The sequence below is a fragment of the Echeneis naucrates genome, chromosome 9 (assembly GCF_900963305.1).
Source record: "Echeneis naucrates chromosome 9, fEcheNa1.1, whole genome shotgun sequence".
NCBI classification, from domain to species: Eukaryota; Metazoa; Chordata; class Actinopteri; order Carangiformes; family Echeneidae; genus Echeneis; species Echeneis naucrates.
The window spans coordinates 23,583,218-23,602,959 of record NC_042519.1 but is presented as its reverse complement, the minus strand read 5'-3'; the positions used below and the strand labels follow the sequence as shown (position 1 = coordinate 23,602,959).

The 19,742-nt window shown below is 47.0% G+C and overlaps 3 protein-coding genes across 3 annotated transcripts; 1 reads left to right on the top strand and 2 right to left on the bottom strand.

The window, feature by feature from the left end:
• Positions 1–25: 25 nt before the first annotated feature.
• Positions 26–6,424, bottom strand: slc2a8 (solute carrier family 2 member 8). Its single transcript, XM_029510960.1, has 10 exons — positions 6,182–6,424; positions 5,411–5,573; positions 4,685–4,891; positions 4,486–4,585; positions 2,868–3,079; positions 2,483–2,632; positions 1,794–1,902; positions 1,389–1,532; positions 1,024–1,169; positions 26–839 (listed from the first exon to the last, which is right to left on the bottom strand). Exons 1-10 carry the CDS (start codon positions 6,271–6,273, stop codon positions 693–695), a joined length of 1,470 nt encoding a protein of 489 aa, XP_029366820.1. The 5' UTR covers positions 6,274–6,424; the 3' UTR covers positions 26–692.
• A 1,569-nt stretch (positions 6,425–7,993) lies between these two features.
• On the top strand, positions 7,994–12,791 carry LOC115048493 (tetratricopeptide repeat protein 16-like). The gene is made up of 11 exons (XM_029509978.1): positions 7,994–8,062; positions 8,543–8,680; positions 8,772–8,872; positions 9,312–9,441; positions 9,527–9,723; positions 9,857–10,152; positions 10,679–10,781; positions 10,859–11,024; positions 11,193–11,302; positions 11,542–11,665; positions 12,057–12,791. Exons 1-11 carry the CDS (start codon positions 7,994–7,996, stop codon positions 12,789–12,791), a joined length of 2,169 nt encoding a protein of 722 aa, XP_029365838.1.
• Positions 12,792–14,329: 1,538 nt separating this feature from the next.
• mymk (myomaker, myoblast fusion factor) lies at positions 14,330–19,161 on the bottom strand. Its single transcript, XM_029509977.1, has 10 exons — positions 19,027–19,161; positions 18,696–18,810; positions 17,959–18,107; positions 17,736–17,852; positions 17,515–17,655; positions 16,585–16,781; positions 15,264–15,375; positions 14,870–14,938; positions 14,551–14,654; positions 14,330–14,393 (listed from the first exon to the last, which is right to left on the bottom strand). The coding sequence occupies exons 1-10, from the start codon at positions 19,159–19,161 to the stop codon at positions 14,330–14,332; spliced, it is 1,203 nt and encodes a 400-aa protein (XP_029365837.1).
• Positions 19,162–19,742: the final 581 nt, after the last annotated feature.

Here is a 19,742-nt window from a genome sequence, read left to right as displayed (position 1 = left end):
TGATGATGGCTGTAGTGAGAAATGACCACAAAGCGGAATTTCTTCTGGTAAAAACAAAAAAAAAATAAAAATAACAAAGGTTAATGGCAGAATTAGAAACTGGATCATTCAAAACAACAGTTGGCCTAAGGAATAAGGCTGTCTCAGCAAAGACCTGAGCTGAAGGGGGATCTAAGGTCTCAGCTTTTGTCAGTTCAGGGTTAAAATGTGTTAAACGTTATGAACCACAGATTCAAGTGTTGCATGAGTGTCAGAAAAGCTTAAAAAGTAAAACTCTAATGTGACGGTCCTGTTGTGTTCTCATACAGACCTCTTACAATGTCCATGAACTCCAGTATTATAACTTTATTCAACATTTTAGTGCGTGTTTTAAAACTGCCTGGGGAACTTCTGAACGTGTGAACCTGGAGGTGGAGAACAGCAGCGAGAAGTCGTTTTGTTGACGTTACTACGAATCAAAGAAACTGTATTTAATACCTGACTAGCAAAAGACTATCACAGATGCTGAAGGGATTGTGACAGACTTCCTGTAAACACAAATTAACCTCACAAATATTAGACAGAGCTCTGAGCAAACACAGTTAAATCAACACATCTGTACCTGAACATTGCAACCTTCCTGAGGGAGGTTTTATTACGAGGCTGCTGTTAAAATGTATCGTTGTGTAATAATGTGACGGTGAACAGCGTTTTCATGGACCTGACGTCCCTCTGAACGTCGCCTCGATTTGCTCCAGAGTCTTGCCCTTGGTTTCTGGGATGAAGACAATGGTGAAGATGATGTTGAGGGCGCACATGGAGGCGAACAGCCAGAAGGTCCCGGCGCTGGTTAGAACGTTCTGCAAGACGTCACATGTTTCAATAGTTCTCTCATACATGTGGATTTTTTTCCCCTTCTAATAATAAAATAATTACTCCACTGGTTCTCAATTAGTTTTTAACTACTTCAAAAGAAAACGTAGAGAGAAAACACTGTTTGACATAACAAAAACAAGAAAAACTGGTGCGAAGTTGATGACTCACCATCATCTCCTGGAATATTTTGGTGATGAGGAATGCCATGGTCCAGTTGGTGAGGACGCAGACGGCGCTGGCAAACCCTCTCACCTTGACAGGGAAAACCTCCGACATGATGAGCCACGGGATCGGACCCCAGCCAAGAGCAAAACCTGAAGGCCACAGACAGATCCTGATGTGATGTTGATTTTGAGGAATTGAAGGATTTACAGATTTAACTCTGTGATTTAAAATGATGAGAGGGATGAAGACATTTCATTTCACAGCACATTTATTCATTATTACCTGAATGTTCCAACTGAACTCACTGACGCTGCTGACCGTCAGTCTTTAACATCTTTACCTGGACTGAAGTGGGCTCGTGATCTCACCTGAGATGAAGAAGGCCATGCTGGCCAGGGCCAGCCAGGTCAGGTCTGTGTGAGGTTCTTCACCCGGCGTGGTGGCGCTGTGAAGTTTGGACATCAGGTAGAAGTAAACCCCAAACGCTGTGGTGCTGAGCGCCATGGCAACACCTTGAATATTAATGGGAAAACAACAAGGATGAGCCCAGCAGATTCAAGGAAAGATTTTATTTCTGTTGTGGTCTCTGCAGTTTGCATCATATGGACTTTGGACATTAGCAGGCAGTCCAGACTCGTCCTGCTGCAGGAGTTCCAGGTCCAGAACCTGCTCCTGGGACACCTGATGGTGTAGAAGCCCCCTGGAGCAAACACTGAGTCGGTCTGAGACACCCATTAATATGGGACAGGAAATGTAAATGTGAGAGGAAATACCTGAAATGATGAGCAGGACCTTCCTTCCGGCCTTGTCCATGATCAGGGCTGCTACTCCTGTGAAGACGACCTGAATCAGGCCCACGATGACTGAGGCCAGATCGCTCTCCTGAACAGCAACCAGTCATCACAACAAATCACCAAACTGAGCATTTCCATAAAATCTGGAGCTTTACTGCTTAAATTCTCATATCCTATTGTTTCTATTTATAACGAAAAGATAAAATAGACAGTTTCACTCAAACAGGCATGTGGAGTTTTTTTGATAAAATGATGTGATATTGTTGTCCTGCCCATTGATGTCCTGCTCAGCTCCAAATGTAGTTTAAAGAAAAAACAAAAAAAAAAACAAAGATGGCTGACAGACAAATTACAAACTACTCAAGGCTTCAAAATGGCAGCTCTCAAACCAACTGGGGACGTGACAGAGGTCAATCTGAGCACATCTAAATCTGATAATCCCAGTTAAAGAGCCAGTCTTTCACCAGGAGTAGAGAATCCATTTTTAGTCTTGATGTGCGTCTGTTAGCTTAGCTCAGGCTGCTCATGTCGTTGTCGGGAACCCACCATATTGGAGCCCAGATTGGTCAAATTAAACTGTGACCAGTTTTTCTACAGGTTTGGAGGGAGAGGGGATTGAGGGGTGCAATCTGAGAACTCACCACTAGATGCCACTAAACCCAACTCACTTTAAAATGTGCCTGTTCAAATATGTTCTCAGCATAGAACATGATGGCGTTGATCCCCGTCATCTGCTGAAAGATCATCAGCATGATGCCGATCATCAGAGGTTTGAAGACACCAGGGTCCTTCAGGTCAGACATTTGGAACCTGGAGCCCTGAGGGACACAGAGAGGACAGTTCTGTCTTAAAGACACAATCAGGGAGACGTTTCATTGGCTGGGACTGTAGACCGGATGTCTAACCGTCTGACTGTTTGGATTTTTACAGCACCACCAGCAGAAAGATGGTGGTGCCATCACAGTCAGATAATCTGATCCATCCTGCTCCCACAGCTCTGTGAGAAGCCACCTTCTCATTGGTCAACACCCAGCCAGCCAACCACAGCCTCACCTGCTCCTCACAGGCTTCCTCGATACGAGCACACTCCCACGCGACAGGGGCATCCGGTCCTCGCAGGAAGCGCAACGCCTCCTCGGCCTCCCGCCTCTTGCCCTGTGACAGCAGGAAACGAGGCGTCTCTGGCATGAAGCACATGCAGACCATCAGCAGTGTCGGTGGGATGGAGCTGCAGATCGCCAGCCAGCGCCAGTCCAGGAAGAGACCTGCAAGAGGAGGCGGCACAGTTCAGACAAGTTTCCCTCCGATGGGCTACGCCTGAACCGCTCGGCTGCTGCATGAGTTCACCTGAGCTGCACCACCAATGATGGAGTTTCTTCTTCTTTCTGCTTTCCTTTATAAATCCGATGATTTAAGTCTGCAGACTGAAGGCTACAGGACACAGAGGAACCTAGTCAGGTCCTCGTCTCCTTCATCCGCTCTGTCTAAAAATATAGTTTCCTGCTGATCTGACTGTTCCACTGGATTTTCTACGGATCAGCGTGTTCATCTCAGAGCTCAACAGTAGCTGTTTTTTTTCATTTTTAAATCTATTAAACAATAATTACTCATCTAAAAACCAGAATATCTGGTTTTAATTTCCTTTCTAAAACAAGTATTTCCAGCTCATGAATTACGCCAACAGGTTGGGCAGCAAAACAAACTGAACAAGGATCTCCTGTATGAAGCAGCAAGCTAGTTGTTAAAAATAAAGATAATATTTTCAGACAATAGTTTGCTTCAACAGTCTTCGAACAACTTCTCACACAACTCAGCCACCAAAACCTAAACAGCTGAATGGAGTGATTTATGGCTGCTGTGCCACGTCACGTGACACACCAGAAAACAGGAATGGCCTGTGGTTAACAAGGTTAGTGAGAGGCAGCAACTTTCAGTCAGGCAGCGGAGGAATCTGATGCCATCACATGATGGTCAGATCATAGTCATCTCTTCTTTATGACCTTTAAAACCAAAAAGCAACCTTGACACACGGCTCTGTTACAGACTGGACAGTCAACTCAACACAGACAATAACCAGAGAGACGCTGCGGTTTCTCTACTTTACTGCTGCAGTGGTGGATGTTGTAAAATAAAAGTTACAGCATGGGAAACAATGTGACTCTGATTTAGAGCAGAGTTACGTTATCTGCTTCCTGTCCTCAGAGTTCAGGTTTGTTTTATGTACCTGAACAAACTCCCATTAAGCCTCCATCTTTCCAATAAGGGTTCAAAAATCCTACTAAACGTGTCACATAACTAAAGAATAGATGTGAATGTCTTTATTTATTTCAAACCAGGTCCAGTTTTCTATATAATCCAGTGAAGTCTCAAAGATCCTCAGATCATATTTGGCTCTCTGACCACAAACATATTGAAGAAGGTGAAGTGGACATTTTTGGTGAAATTTGTTTTGATGTAACTTTTACCCTTCAACTTCATCTGTTGATTAAATGTTTAATAATTTTATCTTTGATTTTCTCTTTAAATTATATCTATGAAACTTTTTAAAATCATAATATACTCTGAACGTCCCTCCCTTCCTCTCTGACGTGTCTTTTTCTTTCAGTCTGTGAGTTTCTCGATCTGGAGGTTCGGACATCACAACATTACTCAAACAGCTGAGTTTACATACCTGCAAGATAAACTCCCATGATGCCTAGCACCACCATGAGCTGCACGCAGGAGCCCAGCGCCCCGCGGACCTTCTCGTGTGCCATCTCAGAGATGTACAGCTGAGCGAGCAGACAGAGAGAGGATCGACTGACCATCAGTGATTTATAAAAATATTTATCTTTACAGGATCTTTACAAATATGAAGGAGTGCGTGTTACCGGGACGACCAGCGACGTGACTCCGCTGGCGAGGCCGGTGAGCACCCTGCCGATGTGAAGCATCCACACGTTCTGCGCTGCGATGATGATGGTGAAACCGAGGACGTATGGCAGCGAGCAGAACATCAGACTGAGCTTCCTGCCGATCTTCTCCACCATCCAGCCGCCCAGCAGGCCGCCCGCCGCTGCCCCGAGCGTCACTATGGACTAAAGAGCACAGAGCTGCAGCAACAACACTCAGGAGAATATCTGATATCAAAATCTGTCAGGTTGGAGATAAACTTAAAAAAAAAAATCAGTCACTGGAAATCTTATCTCACAGATATCTGTAGATGAGTCAATTATGTTTATTACTCATTCATCTTTAATCATCCATTACTGTCTTTTTTATTATTATTAATCCCTTTTAAACTTGAACTTTTGTTCATGATATTCTGACAAAGCAAATCAGAAAAACGTTATGTTTGGAAGTGTTTTTTAAACAAATAGTTAAGTTTCTGTTTATGGACTAATTCTTTTGGCTCTCTCTGTCTGATAATTATCTTTAGTTTGAGTCGTACTCGTACTCAAAAAATTTTCAACTTAAAGTAAATGTTTGATTTAATTTGTACTTGCTTGTTTTTATGCTGACGTGTCTGGAACATGTGATGACATAAATGCTGATTAAGGTAAAAAAGAAAAAGCTGCTTGGTGTTGAGTCATGAATCATCGTGATCAGTGTCGTACCCCAAACCAGGACGCCTGGACGGCGTCCAGCTGCAGCCGCGAGTCAGATGTCCTCATCAGCTCTGGGATGGCGGGAGAACTGTAGCCGAGCACAAAGCCGAAGCTCATGGGACCCAGAACGGACGCAAACGTGGCCAGGTACAACTTTGTGTTCTTCACTTTGCTGAAGAGGAACAGAATTCAGGATGTAAAGTCAAAGGTCAAAGTTCACACACAGCCCCGTTACAGAACAGAGTCAGATATTTATTGTCTGGAAAAGAACCTTCAGACCATCAGACCATCAGACCATCAGGACCTTCGGACCTTTAGACCTTCAGACCATCAGAACCTTTGGACCTTTAGACCATCAGGACCTTCAGACCATCAGGACCTTTGGACCATCAGGACCATCAGGACCTTTAGACCATCAGGACCTTCGGACCATCAGGACCTTTGGACCATCAGGACCTTTAAACCTTCAGGACCTTTGGACCGTATGGACCTGTGATTGATCATTTCTGATAACTGCTTCATCCTCTGAGTCCTTTATCATGAAGGATTCACAGCGTCTGTTTTCTGAAGCTCTTTGGGTTGGAACTGATTTTCAGACAAAACAAACTGAATTTGTGACCTTTGGTTCTACTTCTCTCTAAAACCTGACATGTTAAAGATTTCACGGTCTCCACTGATTGGACTAAAACCCAACGGAGACTCTGACGGACCAGGACTCCTGGGTCTCCTGATGGACAAATGTTTCCCCTGATAGTCCAGGACGGGTTTCTGCAGACTGACCTCAGATAAGCTACCTGCCCGGACATCAGACCCGTCGGGAGACCGTCTCCCTCCGAGTCCAGCAGCCTCCTCCTCTCGTTGTGGATCTCCATCGCGAACCGGTCCGGTAGCAGCCCCGCCGGGTCCCGACCTCCGACCTGGACCTGGACCTGGACCGAGGACTGGGTCGAACCGCTGCAGGCTTTTCTGTCGAAGCAGAGATCCGGACTCTGAGCTTCCTCAGCCGGCGGACCAGCTGCTTTGTCAACATGTCGGTCAGCTGATCGGACGGGCGTGACGTCAATTTCCTGCTGACGACCTTTCAAAGTAAAAGCCGCACTAAACAACAAACGTTCCCGTTGAACGACTTGTTATTAATTTGAACTTCAAATTAAACTGTTGAGTCAAAAACAAACAAAGTACATTTAATCTAATTTAATAAACTGAAATCGTGGAAACGGTTCATAAGATGGCTATAAGATAGAAAACCAACGCGAGTAACGAAATAAAGGCATTTTAAACTTGGCAGAATGAGCAGAATCACAGAGACTATTTGGTAAAGCCAATATATGTAATATATATAACAAAGAAAAGCTACAACACTTCTCCTACAGCCGCTTTGGGCAGAAAAAAAAACTTTTTCACAAATGTGGCGGAAGTAAACGGAACCCGGAAGTGACGAGCGCCTCGGGGCTGCGTTGGAGGTGGTTTCCATGGTAACGGCAGAAGTTTTACAAAGTCAGCGAAGTGAAGACAAAAAGTTACTGAACTTTTTTTACTATCATAAATGTGAGGACACGATGGAGACTTCTGTGGAGCAGAAGGTAAACTAACGTTATCGTGAATAAAGAAATAAATCCAAAGCTTTGTCCTGTAAACTAATCAACTCATCAAATCACTCCTTTTGTTTGTTTCTATTGTTTTTTAAAGCCTCTCACTGTCACCGACAGCACTAATGACTCTGATAATGTAATCTGTAGCTTCCTGAAACTTGATGGGATTAAAATATTTACGTTGCTCATTGTATTATATGAAAAACATGATGTGGACGTTACCAAGATTAATCACTTCATCTCCATTAGAGGGGTTTTCAATCATAGTATTAATGATGTAACTTTTATTGATAGCTGGTTGTTTTCTTTAAGGGCATTTAAAATACTTTTGTGAATTAATACTCACACTAATAATAGTAATAATATTGCTACAGTAACTGCTGCCTCATGGTGTTGAATTCAACTTACTGACATCTTAACAGACACCTTCACTCCTTGTGAACAGAGGTTACATGAAAAGGTAGATTTTTCTGAGGAAAAGTCTGTGTTTGGACTGTCAGCCTGTCTGATCCTCCTCTCTTTATGACTTGGCGTCCTGCAGGAGGATTGACATGTTTTCGTATTTCATATTAAAGCTCTGTCAGTCGGTCATCCACCAGCAGACGGAGGAGCAGAGCTTGTTTCCTGCTGCTGTGTCCGAGGAGCAGCTGACTGAAGCCAAAACAAAAAACTCCTTGGAGCAACTTTTTGGCTCCTGTAAAATCTTTCTGGCACCAGCAGAGAAACATTCTGAAAGACCAGACCTGCAGAGCCGGCTCATCATCCAGAGACGGGCTGCAGAGCAGTGAGTGAAAACCATTTAATCAGAACTGAACAGGAGGATACGACCCACATCTGCCATTTCTTACCATGTGTGGCAGAGTATATCAGTGAAATATCTGAAAATCAAACATGACAGTTCTTTTCTGCAGCTCTGCGCTGTTTCTTGGTTGAGTAACACTCCTATTTTTTATTTCATTATTATTATTTTTTGGGTAGTTACTCAAATGGAAAAGAGGCAATGGAGACGTTCCAGTATGAGCGAGCTGTGATCTGCTTCTCCAAAGCCATCACTCTGCAGCCTGATCAGGTGCTGAACCAACAACTAAAACTCACATTTCATCACATATTTTATTTTAAGTTTTAAAAGTTAATATCTATTTTTGAGTTTTTGAACGGTGTGTAGTTGTAGTGACCCTGGTTGTAATGATATCTATCGAACTGCAATGATACCAGAGATATTCATATCAATAATCATCAGATAATAGAGCTTAATGTTGTTATGGCCATGATAAAACTAGAAGAATGTTCCATGCACACATACACACACAGATAATAATGACATTAACAATAATGATAATAAAAATAATAATGTTAAAAGACAAGAAAAAGAAAAGTAACGAAAGTGAAACTGGTATTTTGGCCAACATCGTCAGAATCAAGTCCAAATTACTAGAATAATCTTTTCTAGTAAAAGACCAGTTTTGGCTGCAGTGATGTGTTTTAAAAAGCTCCAGTGGGTTTGTGTGTCTCAGTCTTTGTTTGTCCTTGTGATGCCGTTGTGTTTCAGACTCAGCTATATGTGGGTCAGGCCGAGGCCTACCTGCAGCTCTGTGACTTCCAGTCAGCATTAGTCTGTTATAGGAAGGCCTCAGTCCTGGAGCCCAGGCCCTACAGAGACCGGCTGGCTGTCATCTTCTACCTGCAGGTTCATCGCATGTTTGACTGTTTCAGCTTCATGCTGCTGCTCGCCGGGGGAGGAGCTTCATGTTAGTGTTTCTACTCTCTGGTGTCTGCAGGGTCAGCATTTGTTGGACAGATGTCATTTCGCTGAAGCTTTGGAGGCCTTCAGTCAGGCTGCTCAGCTGAAGCCTGGCTGCAGGGCCTACACAGTCAGGAGGTGAGGAGTCTGAGCCAGACTGGACTGGATCAGTGGTCCTAACCAGTGGACCAGGACTCCAGAGGGCATTACATGAAGAGTGCTGTTTGTTATTGTCATATGTGAACATTTAGGTTTATGCTGTACAATATATCAAATATCCACAATGACAGTTTTATGTATGCAGGACAAATATGTTAATTATACTTTAACTGAATTTTTATTTAGACAACATGTTGTTCATTTTTAAGTTATAATCCATTTAGAGGAAAATAGACAGGAAAGGAGGGAAGGGTTGGGGGCGGGGCTACTGGGTGATTGACATGTCCAGATAAATATATATATACCACGGGCATAATGTTATAACATCATAGATATATGGATCTAATTCCCAGCAGTCCACTCTGACAGAGGACAGCCTGAGCCATCAGGACTTATACTGTTGGTGTTTGTGTCCTAGTCTGGTCTGTCTGACAGCAGCAGGTCACCACACTGAGGCTCTGCAGCTGGTCAACGACTGGATGGCGTCCGACAGCCTGACCTCTGACCTTTACGTCCTCAGAGCTCGACTGCACAAGCGGCTCCACCAGGTTAGAGCTGCCGCTCAGCTTCGTTGGTTGTCCAAACTAGTTCACTGAGTTTCGTTTGTCTCATCAGATGTCTCAGTGTTATCAGGATGTGAGGTCGGCGTTGGCGTTGAACCCGTCATGTCCCGAGGCCGGAGCTCTGCTGCAGCAGCTGCGGCGGGCTGCTGAACGGGCCAGACAGAAGGCCGTGGACAGAGCTGTGGTGGGCCAGCTGCCTGAAGCCCTCTGTATGATCAATGTGGCTCTGGACAACTGTCCTCGGGACGCTCAGCTCTACCTGTTCAGGTGAATCCAAAGAGATGCACGGTGTCTGTCTGTCTGTCTTACTGATTTAAAGATAATGCGTTATTAAGTTTAAATATGAATATGAAATGAAAAATATACAGTAAATCCATTAAACCCAGTTCTGGTTCATCAGAGGGATTCTCTACCGACGCCTGAAAGACTTCATAGCCGCCATCGAAGATCTGGTTCAGGCTGTGGAGCTGAGTGGAGAGGAGGAGGAGGAGGTCAGAGGTCAGGTGGACGCTGTCAGAGACAGTGAGGACAGACGTGCCTCCCTTGAAGAGCAGGTGGGCTTTCAGCTGGTTCTCACCTACAATGACTTTGCAGTGGAGCTTTTTGGCAGAGGGCAGTTTGCCGAAGCCACGCTTCTCCTCAACAAGGCCATCGAGGAGGAAAAGGACCAGCCGGGCCTCTACCTCAACAGAGGAGGTGTGTGCGTGTGTGCGTGTGTGCGCAAACACAATGTTGTGTCTGTGAAGTTTGCCTTAGTTGTTGGTTCATCCCGAAGATGAGTGTCCAGGTGAAAGTGTCCACTTCAAAGGGCCTTCAGGTCTGAAGGACTCTCATAAGGACCCTTGGAGCTTTGTGAGGTCACAAAAAATCCTCCCTTCTGATTGGCTGACTGGCCTGTCGTTCCAGGGTAGGAGATGAAAAACTACACTGAGATGGTTTTTGGTCTGTAAACCGCAAACATATCTTCTGATGGAGATCAAGCCCTTCAAAATAAAAGACCAGAGAAGTTCATATATATAATCTGGCCATTTAAAACGCAGCACCTTGAAGATTCCTGTTTTGTTGTCTTTGTTGTCTCATTTATAAAATAAGCAACTGTAGCAGCAGCTCCTGGCAGTGGTGATGAAACTGAAGAGATTTTCCATGTAACCTGATAAAGCTTGGTGTGTGTGTGTGTCAGACTGTTTCTTTCAGCAGGGTGAGTGGTGTTATGCTCTGGCAGACTACCAGCAGGCTGAGGAGATGATGAGCCCCGATGACCCCGACGTCCGGCTGCGACTCGCCGTCCTCCACAACACGCTGGGCTTGTTCTGCTTCCAGGGCGGGTCAGAAATGCACACACACCCTTACGCCCAAAACAGAGAGCAATATGGGAAAAGAGTTTTTAAATGTGTGTCTGCAGGCGTTTCCAGGAGGCGGCGGACATGTTTTCTCTGGCCCTCCAGTACAACCCCAGAGCCGCTCAGTACTACGAGAACAGATCCAAGGCCTTCCGGAAACTCATGAATACAGATGGAGCCAGACGGGACCTGATCTGCCTGCTGGTCCTGGATCCCACCAACGAGGAGGTCTGCTCCTCATCTGAACCTCCTGAGACTTTCACTAGTTCATAATTCAGTCAGATTCAGAATGAGTTAATGGACAGTTCATGTTCTTCTGCTCTTGTCTGACATGTTGGAAGTATCAGCAGGCCCAGTGGGAGGAACCAGCAGTAAATTGTGTGTTTGTGTGTGTAGCTGCCTCCCATGCTGATGAGTCTGTTCCCCGGCTGCAGCGCGGCTAATGTTCTGTCCGGTCCTGAAGGCCGAGCAGTCCGAGCTCAGCTGATGGAAACTGAGCAGCAGAGGTCAGCAGCACAAACACCCAGAGGACACTTCAACCCCCCCAGAATAATGACATGTTCATCTGTAGAGCACGTGTCAAATGGCTTCATGTCCCTGACCTTAACGCTCAGATTCAGGAGACTCAGAACCTGATCAGGACGACGTGCAGTCTTTAAGCTGAAACACTGAACAGCTAAAGTTGAACATATTATGGGTTCAGCTCAGGAAACTGAACTTAGTCGGATGTGTTTGGTGTTTGCAGACTGAATGAGACGCTCCAGCGGCTGAGTCTGACTGATGTGAGCGCAGAGAGTCCATCAGGAGAGAAGCTGAAGCTGCCTGGAAACGAGGAGCGGATCCAGATGATGGTGAAGAACCTCCAGCAGGTACTTTTAATAAGATCATCACTGAAATCAGCTCTCTGACTTAAAATGAGCAACAGCGTTAAACTATTGAAATATTGGATGAACACAAGATTTCTTTCTCTTATTCTGCTGGAAGTTTTTTATATTTATTGTACATTTTGGTTTGGAGAAAGATCTGTAGTGTGATTTTGTAATGAAGGGGTCAGAATCCAGTCAGAAAGAGCTTTGCTTCTTTCAATTTTCCTTCTCCAACTCGTCATGTGTTTATACAAAGTTAAGTTGATTTGTAATTTTTAGAAGAATCTGAATGAGTTTTACTGGAAATGAAGAAATAAAGAAATAAACTGTGTTCTAGACTGTGTTTGGAAATGTTTGACAGGTTGTGTTAAACTCAGCCCTTTGACTGTGGCAGGCAGTGGAATCGGGCCACAACTCAATACAACCCCCCAGGACCACCCAGAGAGCCCAGCGGGACCCAGCGAGTCCAGCAGGACCCAGCGAGTCCAGCAGGACCCAGCGAGTCCAACGGGACCCAGCGAGTCCAACGAGACCCAACAAGTCCAGCAGGACCCAGCGAGTCCAACGGGACCCAGCGAGTCCAACGGGACCCAGTGAGCCCAGCGGGACCCAGCGAGTCCAACGGGACCCAGCGAGTCCAACGGGACCCAACAAAACCAACAGGAGCCAGCAAGCCCAGCGGGACCCAACAAGTCCAACAGGAACCAGCGAGTCCAACGGGACCCAGCGAGTCCAACGGGACCCAACAAGGCCAACAGGAACCAGCGAGTCCAACAGGAACGAGCGAGTCCAACAGGAACCAGCGAGTCCAGCAGGACCCAGCGAGTCCAACGGGACCCAGCGAGTCCAACGAGACCCAACAAGTCCAACAGGAACCAGCGAGTCCAACGGGACCCAACAAGTCCAACAGGAACCAGCGAGTCCAACAGGAACGAGCGAGTCCAACAGGAACCAGCGAGTCCAGCAGGACCCAACAAGTCCAGCAGGACCCAACAAGTCCAACAGGAACCAGCAAGTCCGACAGGACCCAACAAAACCAACAGGACCCAGCAAGCCCAGCGGGACCCAACAAGTCCAACAGGACCCAGCAAGCCCAGCGGGACCCAGTGAGTCCAGCAGAATCCAATGAGCCCAGCAGGACCTGTCTGCCTGGAGCTGGTCCAGACCTGCTGCAGCAGAAGCTGTGAGGCGTTTGGAGTCAGCAGAGTGAAACTGTTGTGGATTTTGTTCCTTTGTCGTGGTCTCAGACTTTGAGATGATCCCAGTGGACATTTTTTTTTGTCCACCTTGTGAGTCAAATACATCTACATAAACACACAAAGCACAGCTGTGCTGTGTTTCAGTCAGAGTTTGGTCATTAATGATCCGTCCAGAAGGTGGAAGCAGAGGAGAACTTTTGTGTGCCTCGTTACTGAGAACGTTTCACTGAATGTTGAGCTTCATCTTTATCACGCAGATGATCTGATTTGTCTAATTAACTCAGTTTAGTTGCCTAAATTTCTCACACACTGAAGGACAGAAGACTTTAAAACTTTCAATTTAGATTTTTACAGTTTAACTGAAGAACTCTGTTACACCCAAAACATTTTGTCTTTGTTTCTTCTCTTTCAGTATCAGAATTCTATCAACTCGAAATAAATCCCCATCTACAGTTATCTTGTCTGTTGTCTGAAGCCAAACGGTGTTTGATCAGATCTGTACCTGCCTGTAACGCTGATACGGTGCAGCAGGACGTCATACTGAAGCTGGATCTGAACCTCCTCGTATCTGTGTGCTGCTTGTCTGTCGTCAAAGAAACGAATCAGACATCACAAATCTTTATGAAAGCTAGAAGAAGCTGTTTGGAGAGGTGCTCAGAAAAGGAAAAGGAATTGGACTCTCCTCCTGAATCTGGATCCGATCAGGTCTGGGTCTCCTCTGGAAGCCTCCTATTCAGATGCTTGAACCTCCGCTGGCTCATCTGGATGTGAAGGAACATCAGCTCCACTTCAGTTGTTCTCTCTGAGTCCGGCCAACCTGAAGAGGAAGCTCATCTGATCCGCTTCTATCTGCTTCTATCAGCCACAAAAACAGGAAGTTCCCTTTTTAAATGAACAGGGGGTCGGACTAAAGGCCCTCGCCCTCCCACCACTTTTATTTTGACCTCACCCCACACCGTATTCTTGACCTTTGACTTGCGTCCACACAGCTGTAAAATACATTGTTTGCACAACAAAATAAAATACTGTGATTAAGTGAAATGATTATAACATTAACTGTCCTAGAAGGTCAGAAGGTCATTTCAGATCTGATCAGTTCTGTTTCATTTCACCGGATCACACCAACGTCGAGGTTTGACGTTGGTGTGATCCGGTTAAATGGCTTGGCAGATCTAAAAAGCTGTTTATGTGGCACATTTAAATAACCAAATGATTTTCTTTGGACTTGTTTTTATTGTTGTCACATTTTTGATTTTAAAAGAGCCAGGCCTCTAAAAGAGCCATCATCTGCACATAAATCAACTTTTAATGCTGCAGTGGAGAAAAAATCCCGGACGTTTTGGCCCTCAGCTTGGTGAACTTGGAAAAGGAATTGGGGAACCTGGCATTAAAGCTTTAGAACAGCTGCTGTTTTCGACTCATCGCAGACTGGTCCTGGGGACACGGACCTGGACTTAAGAATCTGAACTCAAAACTGAACCTCCGGGCGAAGAAACGCGGCGGTGGTGACTCTGGTGAAGTCAGCCCTGATCCTTGAAACCAAACAAAGAAACACCAAATCCTGAAGAACATTTCGTCTCTTTTGTCTCCGCTGACCCCAAACTAATCCTGTGTTGGATCTGATTGGCCGGATTCGGCAGCAAACAGCAGGGGATGATGGGAAGTGCTGCTCTCCGAGAGGCCGCCGACCTCGCGGCGTGAACAACAGCTGAGGCAACAGCTGAGGCTCTGGGGAAGAACGTGTGGCGGGCGGGGGCTGCCGTCTCACCATCGACAGCGTCCTCGCTGCACAGCTGGGAGCACAAACATACCGAGCATACCAGAGTCTGTCGCAGTCGCACTTTTGCTGCTTAATTGACTCTAATGAAAATCGATACAGCACGTTTTCTCTTTACCTTTTCTGAGAAGGCCGCCACGTGTGGAATATTGGAGGACGTGTTCTTTTCTGCTCCAGACGTCATATTTTTTTATGTGTTCAGATGTATTTTTCTTTATTATGTTTCGATACCTGCTGAAATTCCGCGCCGCCGTGGAATTTGGGCGCAGAGGAGCACGGAGGGCTGTCAATCAACGCTTCCTGCGTCGACACAACACAACAAGCGTTCAGACCCTCAGAACCCGTTTCTGCTCTTATGAGGACCACGTGATCCTCAGGTTCAGTCCACCCTGAAAAGCAGTCCTCGCAGAGGCTTTGCTGAGGTTCAGGCTGGAATCTGGAAGATCCAGTTGGTGCTAGGTTTTGATGTGAAGTGTTGCAGACAGGAGAAAGTCCTGAGAAGTGCAGCAATCCTGAGCTGAATGTGTGTGGGCTGCGGCCCCTCAGCGGAGTGCTGTGGGACAGACAGTGGTCGTAAAGGAGCTGAAAAGTGTTTCACACTTGTGCAATAAAAGGCTCGAGTTACCGTCCTGTCAGGGCCGAGAGGTGCAGCCAGCCGGCCCGGTTCCTGAGTCCAGACAAAAACACCTTTCTCTGGGCACGGGAGCTGACGGCTTGGCCCCGGCTCAAAACATTCCCTGGTGGAGGAGAGGTTCATTCACGTTTTGGCCGGAGACTGTTTTGTCTAAGTTAGGCGGAACATGTTTATAGTCTTTGGGTAGTGTTCGGGGCAGGTGACGTGCACGGACGCACAACCCCCGTGTCCTCCTGAAGTGAGGCAGGAATGGGATATGTGGGTTTGGATTTGGATTAGCGCTGCTAGACTGGAGTGGGCCTTGAAGTATGTGTCAGTCAGGGTTTCTGTCAGAAGTACAAATCCACATCCAGCACGAATGCATACAAACAGGGCCATTACACTTTATTTAATTGTAAAAAATGATTAAAAGACACACATAAATAAGAACATAAATAACAATATATTAATAAAAGAGACGTTACACTGTCTGAACAAAGCACACCAGGGACAGAAATCGTGGCCAAGGCTGCTGGGTCAGTGAACCGGAGTCCACCTGCTGATCCAGAAACACATCAAGACGCTTCAGTCGGGCTTCAGACTGATGTCTGGGTCGCTGCTCCGACGTCTGTAGCTCCACATGACACATTTGGCATCTCGAGGTCGGATTGAAAACGGTAAAAATGTGTTTTACAGTCTTGTAATTCTCATAACTGAATTCAGCCGCATGGTTTCTTCCCCTGAGAGAGGAGGGAAGTGGGGAGGATGTGGGGGGGGCGGACAGACAGAGGCGCGCAGACGAAAGGTCTCCCCTGAGGAACATTTCTAAAGACAATTTATATATTTTGGAGAGATAAACCATCTGCCTGTTTGTTCTTCTCATAAATTTTCCAGTCAGTTTTACTGGCTTGTCTCAGCCGCCGTCTCCCTGTTCGTGCTGTGTGTGCTGCTGCGGAGGACGCTGCCTGTCCTCAGCTCTGGACCCAGATGGCTTCTTATCGAGTCCCCCCCCATCCTTAACCTCTTCAGTTTTGGGGTCGTTGCGTCTCTTTACTGGCTGGCTGTGGCGGCGGGTGGATTGCTCCAGCCACCGCCGACCTTAAATATTCTACCAGCCAAAAAATGATGTTTTGGAGAGGAAAAGAACATCCACATGATGGTTGGTTTCCTGCTGAAGTAGATGAACTTACCAGCCACGAACGAGTTTATCAGCGTTTGGCTGACAGATATTTGGTGATTTTCCCATTTTGCTCGCAGACAGCTATCTGAGACTGAAGTCCTGGACCAGGTCCTGGAGTCCTCCTGCTGCAGACGGACTGACGGACGGCTTCACTTCCAGCCGTTCATCTCTTTGAGCTTGCTGACGCTGGTCCCTTTGATGGGTGTGGAGGGTGGGGGGTTGTAGAGGGGCAGGGTGGGGGTGCTGCAGCCCCGCGCCCACGGCTTCTCAGTGGGGACCGTCCACACGGTCCGAGAGGACTTCTTCTTGGGTTTGTCCGTCTTCTCTTTTGAGGAACCGGGGGACATGGTCTGCAGAAGGGACAACAGAGGACGGGATCAGCGTCATTTCATTCGCTTTTTCATCTTCATTGCTTTCTGTTCTAAACCTGTCTTGCTTTCAACATATCCCCACAACCAGGACCGGGCCCAGGCCTCAGGACCGGACCCAGGTCTCAGAACCTGATCCAGGCCTCAAGACCGAGCCCAGGCCTCAGGACCGAGGCTTCAGTCTTGAGGACCGGACCCAGGCCTCAGAACCTGATCCAGGCCTCAAGACCGAGCCCAGTCCTCAGGACCGAGGCTTCAGGCCTGAGGACCGGACCCAGTCCTCAGAACCTGATCCAGGCCTGAGGACCGGACCCAGGCCTCAGAACCTGACCCAGGCCTCAGAACTGGGCCCAGGCCTCAGGACCGGAGCCAGGCCTCAGGACCGGAGCCAGGCCTCAGGACCGACCTGACCCAGGCCTCAGAACCTGATCCAGGCCTCAGAACTGGGCCCAGGCCTCAGTCCTCTCCAGTTCTGCCGGCCTGAGGATACAGTCTGATCTACACCTGCTGCACTTCGTTTTGTTTCACTGAAGCTCTGGAATGTATCGAGGTTCTGTTCTGTTTTGTTGTTTTTCACTTTCAGTCAAACCTTTCACTTAACTTGTTTGTGACTAGAGTTAAATTTACGTTTCCGCCTTCTGTTTCCTCCCTTTGGGCTGAAGGACGAGCCAGGCTGTAACACCCGTCTGGCCCAGAGTGAATCAGTCCAACTTACACAGCAGCAGAGGGTGAGGCAGCTGAGTTTAGCTGCGTTCTGTCCCGTCCCGGCGTATCGGTTCTTCTTCGGCAGCAGCAGGACGAAGGACACGGCCAGAGACAGGTGGTAGAAGCTGTGGACGTAGGCGTAGTCCCACTCCTGCGGCGGAGACAACACCACGTCTTATCTCTGAGCATCATTTCATTCAGGGATGCATTTTATTTTTCTGTGGTAATCACCTCAAAGTAGAAACGCAGCATCAGAGCGAGAGCGCCGAAGCAGCAGCCTGGACCGACCTGCTGCGTGTACACGGCCTTCTCCGGGTACACCGACCTCAGCTGCTTCATCTTCTGCAGCTGGAATGACAGAAGACACTCAGTCCGAGAGCGAGGGAAGGAAGGAAGGAAGGAAGGAGAAGCAAAGAGAAGGTGAAAGGAGACGTAACGTCCACATTTAACACACCCATTTGACGGTGATGATGAAGACGGCTGATCCGATGGGGCCGGAGTAGATCCCGTAGCCCCAGCGGTCCTGGTAGATCCTCACAGCGATGGTCAGCACCCCGAACATGGTGATGCTGGAGCGCTGCGGCTCATCGAAGTCACCCAGAGCTGCGACGAGGAGAGTGACGAGGGACAAACAAACATGGAGGGGCTCAGTGACCAATCAGAACCTTCAGCTGTTGGCACAACAGACACAACACATGTCCGCAACAGCTGCTGCAGCCAGACTTCAGACTTCAGCCTCATGCTGAATGATATTTAACAAACCTGTTTACGCTTATTAAAATAAATATTAACGTTAAAATAAAAGCCCAACAGGAATGAAAAGTAAAAATAGACCTAAAATAAAAATGGGCTCCACATCAGACAAACAAAAGAGTAATATTGTGATTATTTTGTCAGACTTTATGAGATGAAGTTTCAGATTTTGAAATTTATTTTTCCATTTAAAATGAGGATGTGGAGAACATGATTCACTGACAGGAATCCAACGCACAACGTTTCTTCATCATACTGATTGTCGAAGCCTTAAACCTTCATTCTACCTACTGACCATCAGGGGGCGACTCCACCGCTCGTAAAACGAAGTCAGGTTGTATTGAATTCTATGGGAAAATGTCCCTCCTCCTGCCTGATTTATCGGCTCAGTAAGCATTTTCCTGATGAGTTCATGGTCTCGGTTGGCTGATCACTCACCTATGAGTGTGACCCACATGGACAGAGCTGTGCCGTAAACACTGAAGTACTCCAGGATGTCGTACCTCATGAAGCACAGGATGGACAGACCAGGTCCGTCACAGGCGTGGTAGATCTGCAGGGAGACATCGTCACCATACACCCCTTCTACCTCATTACGTAGCTCTGTTGGATTTCATTTAAAGCCTCAAACTTCTCTTTATCTTATCAGGTTGGCTGTTTATATGTTACTGATGAACACGGATCAGCTGAACAGGAAACATAAAGAACAGAGGAGCAGCCACAGAAAAAGTGAAGGCAGCACAGCCACTGAAGCTCTGCTCACACTCACCGCGGTGAAGAACATGGTGAAGAAATAGACCATGGCCTCCATGTGGAAGCCCCTCTTGGTGGCCACGCTGGCAGCAGGCAGGAACACCAGGCTGCTGACGGTGGGCAGCAGCATCTTGGCAATAAACGAACCCATGGTGGGGGGACGGCGGCTCAGACGTGACCCAAACTGAGCCAGGAAATGGCTGAGGAGGAATCCTGATCTTCTCCGGGAAGCCTTGAAGGAAGCGGACGTCCTCCGGTTCCTCTGTCTTCACTTTATCTGAGCAGTGTAGAAATGAGTGGCTGCGTTTACAAACAGCAGGGACACACCCAGCTGTCCAGTTTGGCCCTTTAAAGTTTAAATGCCCCCGCCCCAGGCTGGCAGGTCCACAGAGGCCTGTATGTGCAGTGTCATCGCTGGGCAGCTGCTTGCATAGCACTGGGACACGAGGTGGGGGCTGTCAGCGTCCTGCTTCATCATCATCCATGAATGGCAGGGGAGTTTGAAGATTAGGAGGAGCTTCATTCACCACAACGTTCAGTTCTGCAGGAAGTCACAGCACTGTTAGAGCCTCGTTTCTGCGTCTCTGCTGTTTTATTCAAAGAAGTCTCCACATATTGAGAATGAGCCGATTCTGTCTGAGCCGGTAAAGAAGAAGCTCAGCGCTAACTAAAAACACACTCTGAATGTTTCCTTCTTTTGGCCGCTCCAGAGCTGATCTTTATCTGATCAGG

Bases quoted from the DNA above. Each gene is read 5' to 3' on its own strand.
- slc2a8 (XM_029510960.1), bottom strand. From the start codon at position 6,273: ATGGAGATCCACAACGAGAGGAGGAGGCTGCTGGACTCGGAGGGAGAC. The intron at 4,586-4,684 runs GTAACACGCACT...CTGCTCGCTCAG, and splicing joins TCACGTCGCTGGTCGTCCCG to CTGTACATCTCTGAGATGGC. The intron at 1,170-1,388 runs GTGAGATCACGA...TGTGGCCTTCAG, and splicing joins CATGGCCTTCTTCATCTCAG to GTTTTGCTCTTGGCTGGGGT.
- LOC115048493 (XM_029509978.1), top strand. From the start codon at position 7,994: ATGGAGACGTTCCAGTATGAGCGAGCTGTGATCTGCTTCTCCAAAGCC. The intron at 9,442-9,526 runs GTTAGAGCTGCC...CAGTGTTATCAG, and splicing joins TGCACAAGCGGCTCCACCAG to GATGTGAGGTCGGCGTTGGC. The intron at 11,666-12,056 runs GTACTTTTAATA...TGACTGTGGCAG, and splicing joins TGGTGAAGAACCTCCAGCAG to GCAGTGGAATCGGGCCACAA.
- mymk (XM_029509977.1), bottom strand. From the start codon at position 19,161: ATGGGTTCGTTTATTGCCAAGATGCTGCTGCCCACCGTCAGCAGCCTG. The intron at 17,656-17,735 runs GTGATTACCACA...TCTCCGCCGCAG, and splicing joins TGCTGCGTTTCTACTTTGAG to GAGTGGGACTACGCCTACGT. The intron at 14,655-14,869 runs GTATCGAAACAT...TTGTGCTCCCAG, and splicing joins GCGGCGCGGAATTTCAGCAG to CTGTGCAGCGAGGACGCTGT.